This window comes from Polyodon spathula, chromosome 2, assembly GCF_017654505.1.
Source record: "Polyodon spathula isolate WHYD16114869_AA chromosome 2, ASM1765450v1, whole genome shotgun sequence".
Lineage (NCBI taxonomy): Eukaryota > Metazoa > Chordata > Actinopteri > Acipenseriformes > Polyodontidae > Polyodon > Polyodon spathula.
In genome coordinates this window covers 101,530,413-101,547,832 of record NC_054535.1, presented here as the reverse complement: position 1 = coordinate 101,547,832, position 17,420 = coordinate 101,530,413, and the positions used below count along the sequence as shown (strand labels likewise).

General features: G+C 40.0%; 1 protein-coding gene across 7 annotated transcripts in view; it reads left to right on the top strand.

Moving 5' to 3' along the window:
* LOC121305610 (transcription factor TFIIIB component B'' homolog) overlaps positions 1-17,420 on the top strand; it is a 31,937-nt gene that overhangs the window by 3,164 nt on the left and 11,353 nt on the right. For 6 of the 7 annotated variants that reach the window (XM_041237336.1, XM_041237342.1, XM_041237317.1 and 3 more), the window contains exons 3-19: positions 1,437-2,124; positions 2,315-2,424; positions 3,938-4,000; positions 4,313-4,465; positions 4,870-5,003; positions 5,146-5,240; positions 5,908-5,962; positions 6,280-6,417; positions 7,015-7,296; positions 7,395-7,560; positions 8,774-8,945; positions 10,569-10,738; positions 13,434-13,830; positions 14,738-14,881; positions 15,268-15,304; positions 16,620-16,736; positions 16,919-17,153. In XM_041237336.1, coding sequence (XP_041093270.1) covers positions 1,437-2,124; positions 2,315-2,424; positions 3,938-4,000; positions 4,313-4,465; positions 4,870-5,003; positions 5,146-5,240; positions 5,908-5,962; positions 6,280-6,417; positions 7,015-7,296; positions 7,395-7,560; positions 8,774-8,945; positions 10,569-10,738; positions 13,434-13,830; positions 14,738-14,881; positions 15,268-15,304; positions 16,620-16,736; positions 16,919-17,153 — 3,156 coding nt within the window. The remainder of the gene's footprint in view (positions 1-1,436; positions 2,125-2,314; positions 2,425-3,937; positions 4,001-4,312; positions 4,466-4,869; positions 5,004-5,145; positions 5,241-5,907; positions 5,963-6,279; positions 6,418-7,014; positions 7,297-7,394; positions 7,561-8,773; positions 8,946-10,568; positions 10,739-13,433; positions 13,831-14,737; positions 14,882-15,267; positions 15,305-16,619; positions 16,737-16,918; positions 17,154-17,420) is intronic. The other variant, XM_041237328.1, reaches the window with a different exon arrangement.

The window sequence follows — 17,420 nt, the reverse complement described above, 5'->3', positions numbered from 1 at the left end:
GGGTGTGAAGATTCAGGGGCACCAAGGCCGTTCTAGCAGGCAAAAAGGCAAAACATAAATCCAACCCAAGGGCACCAAGGTGATTTCAAACTCATTCATAAAACAACAAAAAAGAAATACAGAGAGCCTATTATGTTGATGACATTTTAATAAAAACAAACACAAATCCATTTTTTATGAGTGATTCACACACCAGTTTTTACAAAAATAAATTACTTTTCCATTGTAAAAATCTAATGGCTTAGAAACAATCCAATTGAAAACAACAAACTTTTATAATGAAAAAATACAAAGGGTAATTTGGCAAAGGTATTTTTACTAAACTCGGTCACACACCACTGACTAATACATAGATTAGACTAGAGGCTTAGATACAGCCTTGGTGATACAACAGCACAAAGAAACGATGTCAGTGAAAGAAAAGTTAAAGATAGATTTTCATACACCAGCGGCAATGACGGGCAGGCTTTCATACACCAGCGGCAATGACGGGCAGGCTTTCATACACCAGCGGCAATGACGGGCAGGCTTTCATACACCAGCGGTAATGACGGGCAGGCTTTCGTACACCAGCGGCAATGACGGGCAGGCTTTCATACACCAGCGGCAATGACGGGCAGGCTTTTTGAAATGCCGTCGGTTATTTCACGCTCTGGTAATACAAAGTGTTTCTCCAAAACGAAATACTTCTATGAGCATAATCATTAGCGAGCGTGCATGAAGTAACTTAACAAAATAGATGGTGAGTAAGTAGATTCAAGAAAATGCACAGAATCCTTTTCTTCAATCAGTTGCCAGGTTTATTGAAATATGCAGGGAGTCTGGTCCCAGGTACAGGACAAACAGAATACTCATCATTACAGTGTTTGCATGACATTAAATACCCTTCTGTATAGATGGTCCACCTCCCCTTTCTCTGACACTTAACCAATGGTCAAGGTAATTTAATTTATTGTGTGAGTGTGTGTGTAGTCTAGTGTGACAACCTCTGAACTTTCTTCACACTCCTGGAGACAACAGGTCCATACATCTGCCTTTTGTTATCATCTTGCGACCCCCTTTGATCCTAGTGGCATTATCTCTTTCGATCTCTCTGAAGTCTTTAGAGCCTGTTCCCTTCTAGTCCGCAGCATTGTTATCTCGTTAGCTTGCAGTCAATGTTGGGCAAGAGCTTGTAGACGCAATGTCTCTATCAATTGTTAGCAGTACATGCAATTTGAACCAAACAGTCTGCTATCTGCAATATTAGTCTCTTTTCAGAAAAGAACACCAGTATAGCTCTGCCAGTCCACATGCGTAGCAAACTCCTAATCAATTCTCGATCCATGTTTTCCAACAGTGCAGGACTGGTCTTGTTTGTCAAATGTCCTAGTACTTTGATCCTGTGTAAAACATATAAAACATACATATATAATATACATATATTTTTTTAACAGGGAGGAAAAGAACCACAATGGGAAAGCCTCTGGTAACAGCGTCCCGCCTGCTACTCCCATACAGAGAAGAAAACGAATTTCTGCAATGCCAAACCTAGCCAAACCCAGAACTGCACCACCACAAGCCAGAACACCCCGTCCAGCAGCTTCGGGCACTGCAAAGAATAAAGAGCCCACTCCAAAGGACAGCGCAGTGTTGGAGAACACTGCCCCACAAACTCTCCCCAAGTCACCTGGCCGAAGAAGGGCCTCCGCAGGGCCTCCGCAGCTGAAGGTGCCTGACAAGAAATCTGGAAATCTAAAGGAAGTGAAAACTGCCCCAGCAAGTCAAGACCCAGCTGCTGATTCAAACCAGAGCAGGAACGATGAAACACAGCAGACACATGACTGCCCATCTAAATTAAAAACCTCTCAGGATAGCTTCTGTGTAGACGATCACTGGCCCTCTTCTCCTGGTAAACTGAAAGCCTCACAAAATGACATCTGTGTAGATGACCACCACCCCCATCCGGAACATTCTCAGGGTAAACTGAAAGACTCTCAAAACAGCACTTGTATAGAAGAAAAGCAAAGGCGACCTGAATCTTCATTGCCGCTTAGAAAGAGCACTGCTTCCTCGGACCGGGAGAGGATAATTAAGGCCAGAAAGCTTCGAGAACTCCTTAAAAAAGAGATCAGAAAGGAAAAGGTAAATGGATCGTTTACTTCATTTTCTAATTTTAAATCTTACATAAAAGCTATTTAAACTAAAGCGTGTTTATCTTTCTTTTGCTAGTCAGCCTCTTGCTAAACTGCAATAAAAAAAGAACAAAGTAATCTCATCAGCCATTGAAACACAGTCTTAATTTCAAATGAGCCGTTCTTGTTTTCTCCTGTAGAAACAAAAGAAGGGGAAGACCCCTGATTTTGAATTCATCACCCCAGTGGACCGTTCCAAAATGACAATGAGGGACTTTATATACTATTTGCCAGAGAACAATCCAATGAAGTAAGTTATTCCTTTGCAATACCGGAGCAGCTCCCAGTTCATCCCCAGTAGTCAGATACAATATAGTAGCACTGTGTCATTCGTGTGACTGTCCTGCATTGGCTGTAAAGTAGGGTGGCACACTGTGTGTAAGTGCACAGTTCCAGATTTCTCTGTCCTGCAAAAAAAAGGCATATTGATAGGTGCAGACCAATACAATTCATTCAAGAAACAAAACATACACATGTATTACCGTCATTTGTTTTCCCATTTTTTAAAAGGTAGCTTCTTTACTTTCAGCCTGATTTTCTTCTATAAAGAACAGCAACAGCTCTTACTGTTTTTTTTTTTTTTTTTTACATTAATCTATTTAAATAGCTGTGTATGAGGGAAGGGGTTACAAACTGAAACTTTTTATAATAGTTATATTTTAAGAGCACAATTTCAATAGGTATTGGATTAAATGCACATGCCATGACAAATGACAAAAACGGCACAACGAAAGTGAGAACTAGCCAGCAGGTTAATGTTGGACACGTGCCACCTTGGCCTAAAACAGATCTGAACCATCTCTGCCTCGTAAGGAGAAACAGATAAGTGTGTCTTTCTCGGTCCCTGCTGTAGCTGTGCTGCTTTGTTTACAGGCGGCTCGGCTGACAAACGATTAGGAAGAAAATGAGTTTCTATTCCTAAGTGGCTGTTTAAAATTGGTGTGGCATTATCTGACCAAGTAGTGAGCAATTCCTGGTTTTAAATGTACTCTACAACACTGTAGCTGGGAGCCGTAGGTATAAGGCTGTGCTATTTGTGTTCCTCCTTTTAGCAAGAATAATTGTGCTAGTGCAATAGCATTAACTGCCTTATACAGCCATGTCGCGATTTACGAGCATGTTATTTACGCGTTTTTGGACGTTGTATTAATACAATTTTACAAATTCAATGTTTGTTTGGAATTATGCGGTTTGCTCGCCATGCAGTCTGTAACCAGGTAACCCCCACCTCTCTAATACCACCACCAGCAAGACATCCCAGCCAACGTTCAATATTACAGTAGCAAAACTTTTCATTTAAAAATGATTTTCTTATTTTAGATAGGCTTTTTAATGTCTTTATTATTGTCAGTAACAAATAGGCACAGTATAAAATAAAACACAGTGAAGGAAATAGACGTACGAATGTGTTTTGAGGCAGCGTTTCCTATCATTTCCTTTATTTCTTATGGGAAAATTAAGTTTGATTTACTCGTTTTTGAATTACACACCCATTTTCAAGAAGTGGCTGTAATCTGTTTCACGATATAAAAAGACGCTTGCTAACATGGGAGCACTGTATGTCCTTCATGTTGTGTGTTTGGTACCCACTTTTTGTAAAATTGTATAACAGAAAGTTATGACAGTTATTGAAGTCAGTGTGCAGGAAATAAAACGGAAAAACAAACATTTGACAGAATGGCTCAACAGCAGTTTCACCAAATCATAAATAACGGTTCTTGCTATGAAAAGTGTCATGTGATGTTTGCTTTCTAAATCAACAGGTCTTCCCTAGAAGAGGAGAGAAGAGAAATTGATAAAGTGATTGGGCCCATGCCCTCCAAAGAGTAAGTATTTGTTTCAAAGTTGTGTGTGGACATCTTTGTTAGTGTGGCCTGGGACCTTGCAAGACAAACACATGTTTCTATAGCAGCAATACTAGAAGAAACATTTTTTCATTAGAAGCAAATTCTTACGTTACACTGGGCATGCTGGCAAGATGATCAATAATAATAAAAATCCAGAAGAATTAAAAAATCAGGGACAGCAATTTGGGTTAAGACTTTATAACTAAACATCATTTTTTTTTTTTATTATTAAGTGTTTGTGTTTGACAAGGTCTTTGAGTTTTGCTGGGGTACCTGATGTTTGCCTTTCAGTCCAGCTAATAAAGCCCCTTTGCGCCCCCCTGTGAGGGACGAAGATGAAGATGATCATGAAGAGGAGGATGTGGAGCACGTCCAAGACGATCAGGTTCTGGTTCCCAGAGTGAAAGTAGCCGAAGACGGCTCCATTATTATTGATGAAGAAAGGTAAAGGAATATGCGAAGAGTCTATGAAACCTGCTGTGCATGGCAGGTCGCATAATGTTTCTATTACTTGCTTACACCCTCTGAAATATCTTTAGTAGTTTTTTTTAGCTCTGTTATGTTCATTACTTTTAGTTCGGGTTAAATGAAAAAGGTGATTATCCAACCCCAAGGTAGTGAATTCCAAAACAGCTGGCAGGTGGGGGAGGCAGTTAATGGACTGCTAATTACGAATAGTCTACATTACAGAATGAGATTGTGGGCAGTGGAAAAGCTCCTTACAGTACACTGGCAACTTTAGACATCATTTGAGTCCACTTGTAACTTCATCCTTCAAATACTTACAAAAAAAATGAGAGGTGTTGTGTTTTTCTCATCCATTTTGACCAAGTGCTTCCTTGCATTAGTTTAACAGTGGAGGTTTTGAGAACGCAGGGTCCTAACGTGGTGGAGGAGAATGATCCTGTTTTTGAGCGAGGTTCCACAACAACATACTCCAGCTTCAGGAAATCCACTCACACCAAACCTTGGACCAATAGAGGTACGGTTATTGAAAGCATCTCGGAAAGCTGCCAGTACTGCCAAACAACCATAGGTTTCCTCTCTCCCCTGTTTTGTTACTAATAATGCAGAAAGGTATTTGTTCCCCAGCATTCTGCTTCTGAACTTGTCCTTGGTTTCAGAAACGGACATGTTCTTCTTGGCTATCAGCATGGTGGGAACGGATTTCTCTATCATCGGTCAGCTGTTCCCTCACAGAGCCAGAGTAGAGATCAAGGTATTGTATTCACTTCAGCACAACCCCACAAAGAATTAGGAATAGTAATTCAGATTTTGTTCTGTAGAGGAGGTAGAGCTTGAGTTATTGTCCCAATTGAGGTACAAGGCTCCATTCTATGATGTTCTTAGTTAAGTTCCATTATCAGTGTTGTAATTTTTTTTTTTGTTCACACAAACTCCCATTTCAGGTGATATTTAAGGGTCTCCAAAAATCTAACAACAAATTGTAATAATAAAATTCAAACAGCTGGCCTTATACCAAACCTTTAAACTAAGCTCAAATCACATACTTCACTAAATATATTCAGTACACTGTTCTTTTGCATTATAGTTAGTACATTATCTTCTGCTTTTAGAAACCCCGATTAGCTCTAATCTGGGACTGTCTAATGCTAATTTTGGTGGTCCAATATTAGTCTTAATTGGGGTCTGTGAAATCAGAAGCGTGTGTTTTCTGTGATAGAGATGCAGAGTATAATTACACAATTTAGAAATGTTGTTTTTACCTTTTTCAAGGTGTGGGTTGGTCCCTAAATTGTGCTACTTTGCACTGTTAAGAACTGTAAAAGGCACAGTTTTATTTACTGCAGTTAGTATAGATCTGTACTAAGCCCTAGTCGTATTGGTGCATTTACCTGTATTTCTTGTTTCATGTGTTTCTGCAGAATAAATTTAAAAGAGAAGAAAGAGAAAATTCCTGGAGGATAGATAAAGCATTCAGTAAGTGACCTTGATCTGCATTGTAATTAATATATACAGCCTTCACATTCCAGCTTACTGTCCTTTGATTAGTTATTTAACCACGCCAGTATCACAGTGAAGGAGTTTCACACACAGGTTGATTCATATACAGTACAACACTCAATGCAGTATGTGTTTACCATTGGATATGTTACAGAAACTCTGGAGTGACCTTGCACTCTCTGGACTCCATTTTCTTTGATTGAATCATGCATTCATTTAAATAGGCGGTGTTGTTTTCCCATTTCCTCTCATTGTCTGCTGTTAACGTGATTGCCTGTGTCTTTGTCTCACAGAGGAGAAAAGGCCATTCGATTTTGAGTTTTTCAGCCAGCTGCTTGAGAGGATCCTCAAAGACGATGAAAGGAAACGGCTTAATAGGAACAAGGTTACACTTGGAAAAAAGCCAGCCAATCCCAAACGGAAAAAAAAAGGTAATGATATTCATTGAGGAAATGTATGTCCATAGATGTTTTAAAGCATCCCTGTGCTTGTGTGGCACGGCCTATTGTGCCGCCCCAGGGGATGTTTCGTTTTTGCTTACAAATATAATTATTGATTATACATGATTATATATTGCACCCTACATGAATAGCAGCAATTTTTCATAGTAAAATTAATTTTGCCCTGCATAAAGTCCGATTTTTATTTATTATTCTTTGTTGGAAAACTTTTTTTAGCAGCATCCAGTTGCAACAGTCCTATTGGGTGTCCTTCCTTTCTATCCCACATCTTCTTACAAGAGGTTACACGTGAAGGGAAGGAGCTTGTTTGAGTGCTGCACAGCGACACTGCTAGGAAGGTCATTTGCAGTACACGCAAAATCAGGATCAAAGTTAAAATGTATAGTTTAAAATACTAGTAATCAAACACTTAAAAAAAGAAAATTGAACTCCATGTTTTGTAAAATCAGTCTCGGGTATCTACTTCCTAATGATCTTTAAGAGGAACAAATGGTTCAACATGACTGTTTGTTTTGTTTATTCCCCCTGTCCTCTTGCTGTGTGCGTGTGTGTGCGTGTGTGCTTCAGAGAAGAAAGCTGACCAGGACAAGGCCCTTGACGGGGGTGGATCAGTCGAGGTGTCGGACAGTGAGGTTGCGGAGGGAGATGCAGATGCAGAGACGGCAGAGAAGGAGAATGAAGACTCCCTCAATGTGAATGAAGGGGAGGCGAGCGCTGCTGGAGATCCGGATGCTAAAAAGAAAAGGAAACGCAAGAAGAACGATGCAGAGTCCAGCGGACCAGCAACGAAAAAACCATCTGAAGACTCATCAGAGAGACAGCAGAAGGCGGCGAAAAAGCGTAAACGGAGTAAGACGTGACTTGCAATCCTTTATAATCAACCTTTTAGAGTTAGTGTTCGATGAACTGTACATTCATGGCACCCTTACATCTCCCTCTCCAATCAGTAAAATCTGTGGAAATCTGTGAGGACTCTGAAGAGGTAGATTATGAAAACATGCCTCCTCTTGAAGGAAGCCCATACAGCTCACCTTGTCGGAGGGAAGACTCCGACACACCAGAGGTACCTGCACAGATAAAGAAGCAGCAGATTGCTGAGGAGGAGGATGTCAGGTGGGTTCAATTTTGCCCACATCCTTTGACCACATGCATATTGCGCACATGTCCTGGTATATGACTGTATTGCTCTGACAATGCAATATAATTAGTCTTGCTATCTTTCAATGTTAATCGGTAAAGCTTGTTAAACGTCGAATTCCCCCAAAAATTTGATTTCGACTGAAATTAATTTATATAGGATAAACATTGGTAAAACCACTCATTTTTTTAAAAATCATCTCTACTTTTGTGTAGCTTTTATACTTACTGTCTGTCCCGTCTCCTTTCCGTTCTGAATGGCTAGGGGTTGCTGTCAATCATCTCAGCGGTCAGATAGTACTGTAGTTTCACTGTCAATGTCATTTCACCATATTGACTGAAGCAGAGCTACAATGCTCTCATTCACTTAAGTGACTGTCAATCATGAGATGTACGGACTGTGCACTTTCATTTGCCAGCTATAGCGCCTGTCATTCAAACTGCCTACTTTGAAATTAGCAGGTTAAGGTGTAGGTAGGCTTTTGCTATAGGTATACAGTGACAGTTACTAGTTTATTGTGCACAATGTGCTGAAGTCTCGGTGGCAGGACAAAGCGGGCCCATGTGCCTTACCTTCCATTGACTCTGAGTCCAGCTGTGCTGAGCCTGAAGCAGGAGATGAGAGGAGCTCAGACTCAGAATAATAAGTGCAAATTAGTTTTGTTTAAGTATCTAATGTTTTGTTCTGTGCATATTATTTTTACTTGTAAATTTATACTATAAAAGTCTGTATAATGCACTTTTATATGCTGCATTTTCTACGTTTATTTGAGACAATTTTTAAATGTGTGTAGGACATATCTATATAAGGTATCGCTCTGCTGTGAGCAAACGTTATTTAAATTTGAATGTTGGTAACCATGGTTTTGTTGCATGTTGAATATGATAAAGGGGTTTCGCTAAAAGACCTTTCTCAATGGCATAAAAAGTCTGTTTCTTTTAAAGCATAAAGGTCGATTTCACCCACTCTCTGCTTGAGTGGAAAAATAAAGATAGAAAAAAACAGTAAATTCTTTCTAAAATAAACGTTGATATTAATCGTCGATTTGACACAACAAAAAAAAAAAAACGAATAGTAGCAAGCCTAAATATAATGCAGTGCAAGAGATGTAGTCAATACAAATGATGTGTGCTCCTCTGTTAGCTGTGACATGGATGATTGACCCTGATTATCTTGTAATCCAAACAGTGGCCCGGCAGAGGAGACTGCAGGACCAGAAGCTGCAGAAACACCCAAGCTGGCCCAGAGTTCACGACTTCAGAAACCAAAACCCTGCCTCAGACTGGCAACCAAGACGGGGGCAAAAGCTGCTGTTGACAAACCCAATGAGCTTTCACAGGCGTCACACTTTATAAGCCATGTACTAGAGTTTGTTTATTTATTCTTCTTGCATTTTGTACGTACAATACATACAAGTAGTGGACAACAAAATGGAAACGCCAATGTAAAGTCACTTAACAGGGCGTTGGGCCACCACGTGCAGCCAGTACAGCCTGTATGCGCTGTGGCATAGAGTCTACCAGCCTCTGGAATTCTGCAGGAGGGATGCAGCACCATTCTTCCACAAGAAAGGTCTGGTGACTGAGAAGGCCATGACATATGGATAACATCAGTGTCCACACGTGCTCTGTGAATGGGGGCGTTGTCATCCTGAAAGACACCCCCCCCGCCCTCCCCGGCAGGTGCTGTAACATGGGGTGAAGATGATCACTCAGTACCATTAAGTAGCGATTAGCATTGACCTTACCTTCTAAGTGAATGAGTGCACCCAAACCACGCCAGGAAAATGTGCCCACAACATTACGGAACGACCAGAACCCTTCACTGTTGGAACCAAGCACTCAGGGCTGTAGAGTTCTTTAGGTTGGTGCCGCACATGCACTCGTCCATTTGTGGTGAAGGAAGATTTATCTGACAATATCACATTTCTTCACTGCTCGGTAGTCCATTGCCTGTGCTCTTTGCACCACTGGACTCGCAAACGTGCATTGTCAGGTGTGATGAGCGGTTTGTGCACTGCAACCTGACTGTGGTATCCCGCTCTGTGGAGTTCTCGGTGGACAGTTTTTGATGGAACTGACTGCTCGAGCCCCAGGTTGAAATTTATAGTCAATTGATCTGCAGTTGCTCGCCTGTTTCGAATTAATGCACGGATATCACGGTCCTGGGGTATGCACTTCCACCCGCTGTTGCCCTTTGCTGATGATGCCTTTCCCTCGGAGTTCCAGGCCGACATCACCTTAGACACTGTTGCTCATGAAACATCTGCAAGTTGAGCTGTCTTGGTCACTGAAGCTCCTGCCAAACGCACCCCAACAATCACCCCTCTTTCAAAGTCACTGAGGTCTCCTCTTGCAGCCATGCTAGCCATAATTATAGGCAACCGGCCCTGTTGGGATGTTATTTGCTTAATTAACGCATGAGCCACACCTGTGTAGAAGCCCTTGCTTTCAATATACTTGGTGTCCCTCATTTACCAAGGTGGTTCTATTTTTTTGTCCACTACCTGTATATGTAGAGTTATGTATTCAGGTTTTAACTGTTTTCCGTAGTCCTTTGCTTGCAATAGGTTCAGGCATAAATAAATGTTCATCACAGGGACCTACGTAAAAACTACAGTAAAAAAGGAATCTGACTCAAAAACGAGTAAATGATTTGTGCAAGATAGCTGAACTTGGTATTGCTCTTGGGAGGAGGGGAGTATTTATTGGTAATATTGTTACATCAACAAATCAACAAATCTCGGGAGGATTTTCAAATGATGCCATCTGTCTCAGATGTCTCTCTCTTCATGGCTGAACGTGTTGTTAGAACAGCAAACCAAACAAGAGTCTCCACTGGATTTTGATTTCTGACTCTTGTCATTACTCCATTTGGATTTCAAAGTGAATGTTTCACATAATCTTGCAGCAATGATGGGGGGCTGATAGGTGTATAGGGTTTAATTGGTATGGTATTTAATGTGCCTCATTCTTTCCGAAAGGGACAAGCAGCTGAGCCCCACTGTGTAGAATCTGCCACTGAGGGTACAGCAGCGTCACATCTGAAGAGGAGCACCGCTGGAGACAAGCGACCATCCAGTGACATTCACGAGGAGGAGGAGGAACATGACATTACTGCCATTCAACAGAAAATGTTACAAAAGCCCACTAGGTAAAGATCCCCCTAAACCTTTTTAACCATGAAAATTATACTTATGTTACATTCATGAGTCCTTAAAATAAACAATAAGTCCTTAAAATAAACAAATCCCCTGGGCCGGATGAGATCCTCCCAGTAGTACTCAAAGAAATGAAAGAAGTAATTTACAAACCGCTAACCAAGATCATGCAGCAGTCTCTTGACACAGGGGTGGTACCGACAGGGAAACAAAACTGAACCAGGTAACTACAGACCAGTAAGCCTGACTTCTATTATATGCAAACTTATGGAAACTATAATAAGATCCAAAATGGAAAATTACCTATATGGTAACAGGGTACTGGGAGACAGTCAACATGGTTTTAGGAAAGGGAGATCATGCCTAACTAACTTGCTTGATTTTTTTGAGGATGCAACATCGATAATGGATAATTGCAAAGCATATGACATGGTTTATTTAGATTTCCAGAAAGCTTTTGACAAAGTCCCGCACAAAAGATTAATTCTCAAACTGAACGCAGTTGGGATTCAAGGAAACACATGTACATGGATTAGGGAGTGGTTAACATGTAGAAAACAAAAAGTACTGATTAGAGGAAAAACCTCAGAATGGAGTGTGGTAACCAGCGGTGTACCACAGGGATCAGTATTAGGTCCTCTGCTATTCCTAATCTACATTAATGATTTAGATTCTGGTATAGTAAGCAAACTTGTTAAATTTGCAGACGACACAAAAGTAGGAGGAGTGGCAAACACTGTTGCAGCAGCAAAGGTCATTCAAAATGATCTAGACAAGATTCAGAACTGGGCAGACACATGGCAAATGACATTTAATAGAGAAAAGTGTAAGGTACTGCACGCAGGAAATAAAAATGTACATTATAAATATCATATGGGAGATATTGAAATTGGAGAAGGAATCTCTGAAAAAGACCTAGGAGTTTTTGTTGACTCAAAAATGTCTTCATCTAGGCAATGTGGGGAAGCTATAAAAAAGGCTAACAAGATACTCGGATACATTGTGAAAAGTGTTGAATTTAAATCAAGGGAAGTAATGTTAAAACTGTACAATGCACTTGTAAGACCTCATCTTGAATATTGTGTGCAGTTCTGGTCACCTCGCTATAAAAAAGATATTGCTGCTCTAGAAAGAGTGCAAAGAAGAGCGACCAGAATTATTCCGGGCTTAAAAGGCATGTCATATGCAGACAGGCTAAAAGAATTGAATCTGTTCAGTCTTGAACAAAGAAGACTACGTGGCGACCTAATTCAAGCATTCAAAATTCTAAAAGGTATTGACAGTGTCGACGCAAGGGACTTTTTCAGCCTGAAAAAAGAAACAAGGACCAGGGGTCACAAATGGAGTTTAGAAAAAGGGGCATTCAGAACAGAAAATAGGAGACACTTTTTTACACAGAGAATTGTGAGGGTCTGGAATCAACTCCCCAGTAATGTTGTTGAAGCGGACACCCTGGGATCCTTCAAGAAGCTGCTTGATGAGATTTTGGGATCAATAAGCTACTAACAACCAAACGAGCAAGATGGGCCGAATGGCCTCCTCTCGTTTGTAAACTTTCTTATGTTCTTATGTTCTTATAACTAAGACCAAACCTCTGCGAGGCCAAGAGGATAAGAGCACAGTAAAAGCCCTTGAGACAGCTTTCCAGTGTTTTGATTTTAATGTCTCTTCCAATGTAAGAAAAGTTGTACATTCATAAACCATTTAAAGGACAAGTGCTATTTTAATCTTGTGACCAGCGTGCCAGTTAACCTGTGCACTGGGTGTTATACGCATTGAAAAAAATCTAAATTACGAATGATATTTAAACTGAGTACATAAAGAATACGCACAGCAGTTTTGCTGCACAGATTGAGTTTGCATGTTATCATGCTTCTTGTAATAAATGTGATTCCTGACATCTCAATAGTCAATTGTGAATGTAGACTGTACTGCATGGGGTAGCTAGAGAATGGATCATAGCAGTGCCCGGACAGCTAACTGTAACCTGCCTGGGAATTACCAGAAACATGTGACCAATAGTTCTGGGTTTTCAATAAAGAAAACACAGTTGAATCCACTCTCCTTCAGTGCTTGTTTGTTACTGGTAATTAAACGACTGGACACTTGATCCCCCTTAACCTAACCTACCAATTTACCTATCTGTCAGTAACATTTTTGGAAGGTAAATCTATATAATAAATACAATATTCTGTGTTTGGAGAGAGTTGGGATGCTTTATATTGCAATAGCAAAGCGATCATAAAGGAATGCAATATTATCAATTTTTAGTTTAAAATTTTTTAGAAAAACGTTTTAGTCAAATGTCTGTTGACTTGGAAAGGGAGAGAGAAAGGACGATTTACAGAAAACAACTAACAGCCTAACTTAGAGAGTAAATTACTCAATGACCCTGGAGCGCCAATTGTGACCTTTCAACTTTTATGCTACAGAGAAACAAATTATCAGCATCACATTATCAGCATCAAGAAATACATGTTGTAATCTATTCAGTTGCAAAATATTCTTGATAAATGAGATAACTTACAATTTTTGGATTTTCTAGGGGGGGAATAGTGATGCCAGATAAAGATTCAATGAAAAAAGGGAGTCATTTTTTATTAACTGAAAATAACAGCCCTAAAATGTCCATGAATGTGCTAGACTTACTAACCGAATAATACGTCTTCCTCATTTTATTCATTGTAGATCCGGAAGAATACCTAAATTTTCCTCACATCTGAAACAGCCCGAAGATGATGAACCTCCAGCAGCTTCGCCCTCTGCCTCCCCACCCTGGGAGGCAGTCTCGCCCCAAAGGAGAGGAAGAGGCCGGCCTCCACAGTTCCAGAAAGCTAAACCCAGCGCCCTGAAGGGGAGGGATCAGAAGAAGGACCAGAGACCCGGGAAGACCGCTCTGGTGACCTTGAGGGCATCTGTAAAAGAGACTGAAGAGAATTCAGATGAGGAGGGAGAACCGGTGATGGAGGAAGAGGATTCCTTTCCCATGAACCCAGAGGAGTTGAACCAGGCCCCTGCGTTTGTGCCAGTCAGCCTGCGCTCGCCAGCGCCTGTCCCAGCTCAGGTGGAGGAGACTATGGAGGAGGTACGGGCCGCCCTTTTGTCTTTTCTTATGAAAAGGTTTCAAAATATTATTCAAAGAAACATTTTGTAAATTCAGTGACAAAGACTAGACGTCGTTGTCAATGTCTTTTAATATCGAAATTAGTTTTGGTTCACATTCTTATATAGTAATCTGGTCTACACCCCAAAATGTGAAGAGTCTGTCATTGATACTATTTAAATAATTGTACGTGTTTTAGACATTAGCCTTGCATAGCCTTGGTTGAATGGTGCATATTTCACCGTAGCTCGTGCATGGAATATATCATATATTAATTGTTTTTAGTTTTTTTTCAAAATTATACAAAAAAAAAATCCATACATATAAAATCTGCTGTAAAAAACAGCCTTCACGCCAATGCCAAATGTAATGTCTAATACTTTGTCAAAATGTTTGTCTTTAATTTGGCCAAGGTTGTGGAAATGAGAATTAGCTCAGCTCAATGACGACACTAGCTCAGCTGTTAGCAAAAATAGTAATTTCGGAAATATACCTTGCACAGAAATATCGGGACCCGTTCACCGAATTAAGGAACTTCAATAAAGTTGGCAGTTCGTGGTACCTTTTTTCGAATGAGAGGGTTTATTAGTTTATCACTGTTTAACATTGTAGAATATTTAAACTATTTAAAACAATAACTGTCCTTAATACAGTCCTTAATGTTTTGTGTGTAGTGTCCATCGTTTCTGTTTTCAGTCAATACTCTTTCACAGTTCAATGTGTAAAAGGGATTACCTTTTTTGTATAGTAGAAACCAGGTTATTTAAGGTAAGTTTGTCTTATGAGAATTAGGTTTTATTCCATCATCGCCTTCTCCATTTCCTTTCATTGTTTTTGGTCTTTTTATTTTCCATAACCGTAGCGTTTGTATGGTCTGTTATCCACACAGCTGGAAGTCTCAGTCAGTGTCCCTGACACACGTTGTGCTATTGAAGCAGAGCACCTACACCACAGTGACAGTGTGTGCAGTCAGTCACTAGACCAGAGTCCGGCAGAGACAGCAGTCACAGAAAACTGCTTGCATTTATTGGTAGTAAGTTACTTGTTTTGTTTCTTTCACAGGGATAGCATTTTAAAACGTTCACAAGATGTTTAAAATACAAACAGCTAAACATGTCGAACTTGCCATACAGAACTGCAACACTGCTGATTTCACAGCTGCAGTGCTTTAAAGACTAAAGAGCTTCAAATAGTTTTTTGTGTTGCTTTTTTTTCCTGCTCTAGCACTGACCCTTGTTTTTTAGTTATGCTCATTAAATAGCAGTGTAATTCATACAATACCCATCTAATCCGCCTAGTCTCATTGTTCTTCATGTCATCCGTTCTGATTACTAATTCTCGCCACATTGCTGTGCTTGTTATTTTGGGTTTAACCAGCTTCTTATTTGTTTAAGGGATTCTAATTGTTAATATTTTCAGGATGTGATTGAAGTTTCCACTTCAGAGAAGGATGAAGGTAACAAATGTAATTTTATAAATACTACTTTTAAGTGGGAGATGCTTAATTACACTCTCTTTGTTTTTAAACTGCTGCCTTTTTGATGTTTAATAATACTAAGTTGTTCCTGTAATTTCTCTGATATGTATGTTTGTATTGGTTGGTAAGTCTGTGTTAAGGTGCTCTGATTATGAGCTTAGGATCTGCTCTTTTAATTCTAGTTGCCTGTCTTAGACGTATGCATTATGTAGACCAGGGGTGTCCAGTCACGGTCCCGGAGAGCCACTCCGCTCCAGGTTTAACAGCTAAAACGATAACACAAACTACTTCAGGGTCTGGGTGGAGGTTTAATTGATTTGATTAAGCAATTTAGAACAGGGTTGGAACAAAGACCAGGTGTGAGAGGACCAACGTTGGCCACCCCTGATGCAAATCATCCAAAGTGCTTTATATGAGTAGAGGCTAACAGCATCCAGTGCACAGCAGGGCATTACTGGATAAGAAACTTGATGGCACTGGCTCTTAATTGTGTCACGACTCTTTGAGCTAACCTACTGTAGACTGCAACTAGAACTGAAGAACATCTCCTGACCACAGAGTTATCAAAAATAAAATAAACCTTATTTGAGTACTTGAATAAGAATAATTGCATAGATTAAAAAAAAAGTACTGCATCGGGAAAAAGTATGTATTTACTTTTTGTTAGTCTTAAGGGATATGTTATGGTTGAGTCTGGTGTGTGTGTGCAATATATATATATATATATATATATATATATATATATATATATATATATATATATATATATATATGTATGTATGTATCTATATATCTCTTTGGCGCCGCCCTCGTATTGACGCCGCAGTCATATATCAGTTTTATATAGAGGCCGCCCTTGAATAAACGACACTATCAATAAAGAAACGGTAAAGTATTTTTTTTCTCCACCCTACTAAAAAACACACACACAGTAAACAAATAAATGTGTAATGCTGACTATGTACATGTAGCCCTCAAAGAGATGGGAGCCTCAATCTAGCATGTAAATTACAGAAAATAAGCAACGGCTATACTTCTAAAATGTCATAAATCATGTAATAAGGTATTGCAGTGTTTGAAAATCATAGTATTATTAATAAAGGTCGCCCTTGTATAATGGCCGCCCTCTTTTAAGCGCCGCAGTCACTTTGATCAATTTAAAATAAACGCCATGGCGCCAAATTGAAGTAATACTATATATATTTTTATTTTATGTTTGTCAAAATTAGCATAACATTGTGTGCCAGTGTGCATGCTAGGTTTTTTTTAAGACTAATATTTCTATTTTGTCCAGATAACTCTCTGCCAGTGAATGATAGCAGTACAGACTCTGATAGGAGCTGTCTGGCAGTGAAGAAGGACCTTGTGTGTCAGCCTTCTTCTGCAGCCAGTCCTGGAGAGAATGATTCAGGTAATACTGACACATATTCTAGTCTTCTTATAATCGGGCATAACCTTGGTCACTCTATCCTTTCCAGCAAAGTCAGCTACCAGACAGTAATGCCTTCTAATCAGGGTTCTATTGTTTAAGTAACTGCAGATCTGACTTTCATCAGAGTTGTCACACTGAGTGATCTTTTCTGTTTCATCAAGGTGTCAGTGAGGAGCCTCCATGCCAGGCACTGGAACCTGGGCTCGTGGAGATGGAAAAGGCAGCCGCAGTGAGCCAGGATTCAATGCAGGCTGCGCATTCCCAGGCTGGGACTTGTGAGGCCACTACTCGGGTCCTTCATGAAACTCCTTCAGAGATGCCAGGCGAGGAGACGGCAGTGAGGGCACAGGCATTAAGAGACCCATGCACACTGGAAGAAGCTGCCAACACCACTGGGTTTGTAAAGCCTGTACTGTGTACTGCACTGCTTGTGTTTGTGTGGACCCATTGCTCATCTCTTACTCTCTTTTATATATTCAGCTAATGCTTAGTTTCACCTCAAGTATAATTTCAGAGACATAGTCCCATGCTCTGCGTATTTTTTTTTCATTTTATTTTTTTATATCATAGTAATGTCTTTAGTGACAGTGGTTTAGAAAGTGATTGCACCATACAGTACAGACAAACTGCTATATCTGGTAAGAGAATATTAAAACATGCACC